Source organism: Monopterus albus, unplaced genomic scaffold (assembly GCF_001952655.1).
Source record: "Monopterus albus unplaced genomic scaffold, M_albus_1.0 scaffold3.1, whole genome shotgun sequence".
NCBI lineage: Eukaryota > Metazoa > Chordata > Actinopteri > Synbranchiformes > Synbranchidae > Monopterus > Monopterus albus.
In genome coordinates, this window is record NW_018127883.1 from 77,861 (window position 1) to 84,315 (window position 6,455).

At 41.4% G+C, this 6,455-nt stretch overlaps 1 protein-coding gene across 3 annotated transcripts; it reads left to right on the plus strand.

Annotated features, from left to right (window-relative positions):
• The first annotated feature begins 936 nt into the window (after positions 1-936).
• On the plus strand, positions 937-5,817 carry prokr1b (prokineticin receptor 1b). Of its 3 annotated transcripts, none has more exons than XM_020602227.1 (3): positions 937-1,350; positions 1,892-2,516; positions 4,462-5,817. In XM_020602227.1, exons 2-3 carry the CDS (start codon positions 2,065-2,067, stop codon positions 5,165-5,167), a joined length of 1,158 nt encoding a protein of 385 aa, XP_020457883.1. In that variant the 5' UTR covers positions 937-1,350; positions 1,892-2,064; the 3' UTR covers positions 5,168-5,817. The 3 variants fall into 3 exon arrangements, with proteins under 3 accessions (XP_020457883.1, XP_020457872.1, XP_020457893.1); XM_020602216.1 differs by having other exon boundaries at positions 937-1,204; XM_020602237.1 differs by having other exon boundaries at positions 937-1,142.
• Positions 5,818-6,455: the final 638 nt, after the last annotated feature.

Below are 6,455 nucleotides of genomic sequence, written 5' to 3' on the forward strand. Positions count from 1 at the left end.
TGCCTAGTAATCGGTGCCACAATGGCCAGCACCCCCAGGCCACTCATCTCCCCTTCACCTGACACAACTGTTGGTCAGCCATGCTGGCATGGAGCATGGAGCACCAGTTCAGGCTGGCCAACATTCAGGATCCACGCATCATCGGCCTTGACCTGCTGGCAGAGTAGGGGGCCATGGTAGATGTGCCTGAGTCTATCCTCTGCCTGGGTGTGGATGCTGTGGCTCTCCACACCGCCAGTAGGAAAGGCCTGCGGCCAACTGCAACGCTGCTGCGTGGCTTCACCTGAGGGGTGAGAATTGGTCAACAGGAGCCACCCAAGGAGCTCTAGACCCCTCTCCATCAGCTGCCCAGGAGCAACCAGAGCAGCCTCAGCGCCAGTGCAGGCCACCCCCAACATGGAAGAGACTTTGCTATGACTGTGGTTACTAAGGGCAGTTAACCAGCCATGTGGGGGCTGTGTAGCACTGGGGGCAGAGAGACACTTAGCGGGGTCCCCCAGAATGCCTTAGGGGACAAGAACCTGACAAAATCGCCCATAATGCTCCTCTGGCAGGGATGTATTTAGTTTGGGGTTGGCAGAGTTTTATTTGTGGGTGTTCAGTGTGTGCCAGGTTTTGCTGGGGGAAAGGCAACTTATGTCTCTGGCTCCTTCCTCACGCTACTGGAAGGAGAGGCACAGCCTACAGTGCACGTGAATGTCGTGTTATATTATACATCTCTGCTTCTTTCATCCTTCCAGTCTTGTGAGAAAGGGTAATGGTTAACATGACCTAAATGTTGTGTGCGCTATGGGGACCGTTTACGGACATTCATTTAGCTGGTGAACTTTTACCCGTTTCAGCCCTTGGAACCACCCACACATGCCCGCACACGCGCGCACTGCACTCTCTCACACCTCCTGTAAGACGCGAGATGAGGTTTTTCCACCGCAGCGTCATCGTTGATTTGTCACCTGAGGCGGGAGTCAAACACACGCAACTTTTTTCTTTTTTTTGACTTTCGATGACGCGCTTTGGAAAAGAGCGGAGCAGAAGATAGTGTGTAGGGAGACTGATGGAGCGACCTTGTCTCCACTGGTGGGATTGTCCAATAATACACGACTTAGGCTCGGTTTCACCCCTGACACTGAGCGTGCATTAAGGTATATTTTGTTCTATTATATGGCTGAGAATAGTCGCGAAATCTTCTGCATGCGTTTTGCTGGTGAGTGCCTTCATGTTTTATATTAGTTTGATTCAAACTCAGACTGTGATTCCTCTCTAGGCTGTGATGATCCTTATCCGAGCTCAGCACTCCAGTTGAGACCCGCTGCAGCGTTTAGTTTTATGAAATGCTATAGAGTCCTAATTGTAAGTGCGTGTTTGTTCTCGCTCTGCAGATATTCAAAATCGTTTTTGCACTGGCAGTGCATTATAAATAAGCGTAATAATGATCAATAACCAATTTATTTTTTACCTAGAATTACCTCAGTGGCTTTGGATCACTCTCTCTTTCTTAATGTGTTTAGTTAGCAGCCAGATTAATCTGATTAAATGCGCTCTTTTTTTCTTGTAGTTGGTTGTTATAGTTTACCTGGCGTGCATGCAGGAGCATTTAAGTGACCACTTTTGCAGCAAATTATTTTATATGGCGTCATCATGCTGAGCCTGGTCTGTGATATTGGTTTGCTGTAAAATGACAAGGTCCTAATAAATTACACTGAGTCCTTTACTAGATCTAATGACCTCACCCATAAAACATTTATCATTAGAAAATATCACAGAAATGTCACAAAAGCAAGCCTGATTACCCATGAAGCACTGAGGTCATGTAATTTGTTTTCATTCTATCTTGTTACCATGGATTCTGAGTCTGCATGAGTAATGTTGAGATAGGACCTTTCTGTTCCAGGTGAAGATGTGTTTCTGTTTACAAAGAAGATTCAGCCTTTTCATCTTCATACAGAGAATTTAACACAATCTATCAAAAACCATCACAGATTTTCACAATTGTTCATTTGTCAGATTAAACAGATTTTAAATACTAGTCATTCCAAACCACAAAAAGAGTGTGTGTCCTGAGACATGGGGGAATCCAATATCAGCCACATAGTAGCACCTTATACAGAGATGCAGGGCAAGTTGGATCATTACCTGGACAACTATGATCTGGACTATGGCATCCCTCCTGATGAGATCCCAGACACCACCCAGGGCCAGGCCTTCTTTGTGGCTACCATCGTTATAGGTGTGGTGCTTGTGTGTATCATGCTTGTCTGCGGATTGGGAAACTTCATATTTATTGCCACGCTGACACGCAACAAAAAACTCCGCAACCTCACCAACCTGCTCATTGCCAACCTGGCCATCTCAGACTTCATTGTGGCAGTGGTGTGCTGCCCATTCCTGGTAGACTACTATGTTGTAAAACAGCTTTCCTGGGATCACGGATTGGTGCTGTGTGCTTCTGTCAACTATCTCCGAACTGTGTCGCTCTACGTGTCCACAAATGCTTTGCTTGCAATTGCAGTCGACAGGTGAGTCTGTTATTTCTTTCATATTTTTGTATTTGCGTGTCCCTGTGAGCTTGAATTTGTGTTACAATGAAATACAGCTTCTTTCAACAGTCTTACAGCATTGTCTATGAATATTCTATGGTTAGTCTTTCAGGTGTTAGCCATTATAAAACAAAAAAAATCACTGCTGTGTTCAATCAAGCTGCAACATTAACACAATTTGAATTTAGTGGAGCTACAGTAACACAATGCTGCTGCACAATGTCCACTTCTAAAGTGTAATCACACCTGTAGAGTGGGAGACTAGTTTCTAGCTGTATGTTATATTCACTGAAGTGAATATATTTGTTTTTATCAACAGTGCAGTCCTAATGGCATAACCTGGCACCATACTGCAGTTGAGATGGGGCTAGATTTATCTTGATTTCTAACTCATCAACATTCCCCACCCACACAAACACCTTCAGTACTTAAAAAAACCTACTTGGATTTTTTTAAAGTAGCTCAACACCAACTGCCCACTTGCCACCCTGTTTAGTGTGCAGCAGGTAGACATCTGCACTTGATGAGTCTGGATAGTTTGTTTATCCTCATGCATTTGGCAGCTACATCTGTTTAGTCTGTAACATATTGAAAATGTGGTCAAAAATAGATTAATTGAGCAGGAAAACATTCAGCTTACATGCAGAATAATTTGATATTCAGTAAGACTGAGGTTGGAGGAACACAGTATAAAAGTCCACATTACTTTATTGATAAAATTAGTGAACTCTCTTTCAGTGGATTCCCAAACAACTTATATGAACATTTATGACCTTTCATATATGAAATACCTCCCAGCAGTGCTTTGATTTAAGTAAACTGAACTGCCAACAACACACAAAACCAAGATGCAGCAATTCTCAACAACAAACATTATTGTGCAAAAATGTTGAGTGGTACAAACAAGTGGGGTAAAGCCCAACAGTAAATATTTCAGTCAGTGCCAACAGAGTTAGAGCCTTAAAATGTAAAGGGTTCAGGTGGCATTCCGTGAGCACTTTAACTTCATTAGTGGGCAGAAGTAATAGCACAGATAGGTGCGTACGTGTCACAGTAGAAAAATACACAGATGTAAATAATACAGTCAGCGATGTCTGGATTTCATACTCACACATTAACCTAGGGAGACGCCTACACATGAATGCACATGACACCAAGATCCACACCAAAGCTTGGTTCAGATTTAAGATGCCTTGTGAGGAGTGTTGTTTGATTTGTGCAGTGTAACAATGAAGATAGATCCTGTGCTTAGCGCATCACAGTATTTATTATAAATCACTGTTGAATCTGTGATGCTCCTGGCATTGTGTATGCTGTACAGTGTAGTGTTAACAAAAAAGCAACAGCTTGCCTGCTTGATCGCTTACTTCTTTTTCGGTGGTGCTCTGCTTAATTAAATGTGAAGCATTCTAGGGGGGTTTGCATGTTAATACTGCTGCAGAAAAATGAACATTAGAAAATAAAAGTAAAGACAAAAAATTTATTTAATTAATTTAATTTATTCAGAATTAATTTGAACTGCTAATGAACACATATAAAGAGCATGTATTGTTTCCTCAAGAAATTAACCACTAAACACTTTTAAGATTGCAAAATTCATAATCTTAATTAATTGTGTCAATTTTTAGTTATATGACATATAATTAGGATAATGAATGGGGAAAGCTTAAAAGCATCTAGAATAGTATCCCATGATTGATATACCATGTTGCCTTTATGATTATAAATTGGCAAAATCCTGTATATTTTTTGACTAAAAAAAGACCATTAAAATAATAGAGCACTGTGCACTGAGCTTTAATCTTCCATGGGTGACTGAGTGCCACTTTCCACATTTACTGTGCTTGTACTGTGCTGTGTTTGACTGCACTGCATTATGTATTCATATCCCCCTGAATGCCACACCATGTCTGTGTTCTTTCAGGTACATGGCTATAGTCCATCCTCTGAGGCCCCGTATGAAGTACCAAACCGCCTACTGCCTGATAACTGGAGTCTGGATTGTTCCTATTCTGATATCAATTCCCTCTGCCTACTTTGCCTCTGAGACCATGTACCCCCATGGTGGCACCATCCCAGTCACTCACAAGGTTTTCTGTGCTCAGATCTGGCCTGTGGAGCAGCAGGCCTACTACCAGTCCTACTTCTTATTTGTTTTTGCTGTGGAGTTTGTTGGGCCTGTGATTTTCATGGCAATGTGTTACGCCCAAATTTCCCGTGAGCTGTGGTTCAAGAATGTCCCGGGTTTTCAGACAGAACAGATAAAAAAGAGGCTGCGTTGTCGCCGCAAGACAGTGATGGTCTTGATTGGTATTTTAACAGCGTACATCCTGTGCTGGGCGCCATATTACGGCTTCACCATCCTCAGAGACTTCCATCCAACACTCATCTCCCGCCAAAAGAACTCGCTGGTGGCCTTCTACATCATTGAGTGCATTGCTATGAGCAACAGCATGATCAATACTTTCTGTTTTGTCAGTGTCAAGAACAACACAGTTAAGTACCTGAAGAAGATAGCACTGGTGCGCTGGAGGTCAAAGTATGCACCCAGTAAGACTGTGGATGAGATGGATATAATGATCTCCACCATGCCTGTAACAGAAGAGATCGAATGTATCCATCTGAGGTGAAGAGAAGAAACTCATTTAGCAGTCACTGAGATTTGGACTATTGATGTACAGAAAGATACAACACTACAGTTGACAGCAATGGTTTGGCATGCAACCTTTCTCTCATGTTTAAGTCATATCATATATCATATCATATCACATGTAGCACAAGAAAAGGATTAAATTGATTAAGCAACATATCGTAGCTCAGTCTTTGTTAGTCAGCAGTACATACAGTAGGCTACTTGTGTTTGAAGTATTATAACAATGGAATCGCTGTGTATCCTGTGACTATACACTGTGTATTGTGAAATGTTGTGCCATAGTGTGTTTATATGATCTACATGCATTACACAGAAAGCTGCTGCAGCCCACGTGGTGATAAATACCTCTAGTGCACATATATAATATCTGTATTGCCTGTATCTGACATGTTAAATTGTAAGGTCAAGTTACTAAAGAAATCCTTTCATTGACTATTGCTTGTGTATGTACATTTTAGTTTTGCATTGCATTTAGTCATTTTTTTCAACAGTCATTTTGTGAAATGATTGAGAAGGTCCCTCTGAAAAACCAACAAAGACATATTGGAGCCTTTTGAAAATCGTAAAGTGTTTCTTCTTGTTTGCAATTGAAAACAATCAATACATTTGCTTTCTTTGTAGATGAATGCATTTTATGTGTGCTTATGGTAATAAACAGTGAAATACTGAAAAGAAAAGTTGCCCTTATTTATTAAGCTGCATTTCAGCTAGCTTTTTCCTGTACTGTACATGTAAGTTGCCTAAAACATACACGGAACTCATTCCCTATCGCTTGTGTATTTAAATACTTGACAGCATACAACACCTTGACCATCATCGTAAAGCTTGTCATGTAGTGAGGGGCTAAGGAAAAGCCTCTTCATTGACTTCTTTTTCAAACATCCTAGGCCTCTTACAGCTCTGGTTTCCTGTAAGAATCAGGAGTGGTGGGATTTATCTGTTAGTTATGTCTGAAAACACTGAAACCTGAGTGTCACAGTCAAGACTCACAACATGACAGCTGTTCCTGCAGCTGTGAGATAAAAGGAGATACTCAGTTTCTGGGCCCTTTTAGTAATATAGATGAGCAGTTATAGCTTTCCTGTGGACAAATTAGAAATGCACAGTGAACTTTGCGAGAGGTTTCCAGCATAGCCTCACATTAAAATGCACCGAACATTGCAAACAGCTGATATTCACATGTTAAAGTACCACAATTGCAATATTCCAATTTTGAAGAATTTTATGTTTTCAGATCACTTGAAAAATTACAGTACGTGTTCCTG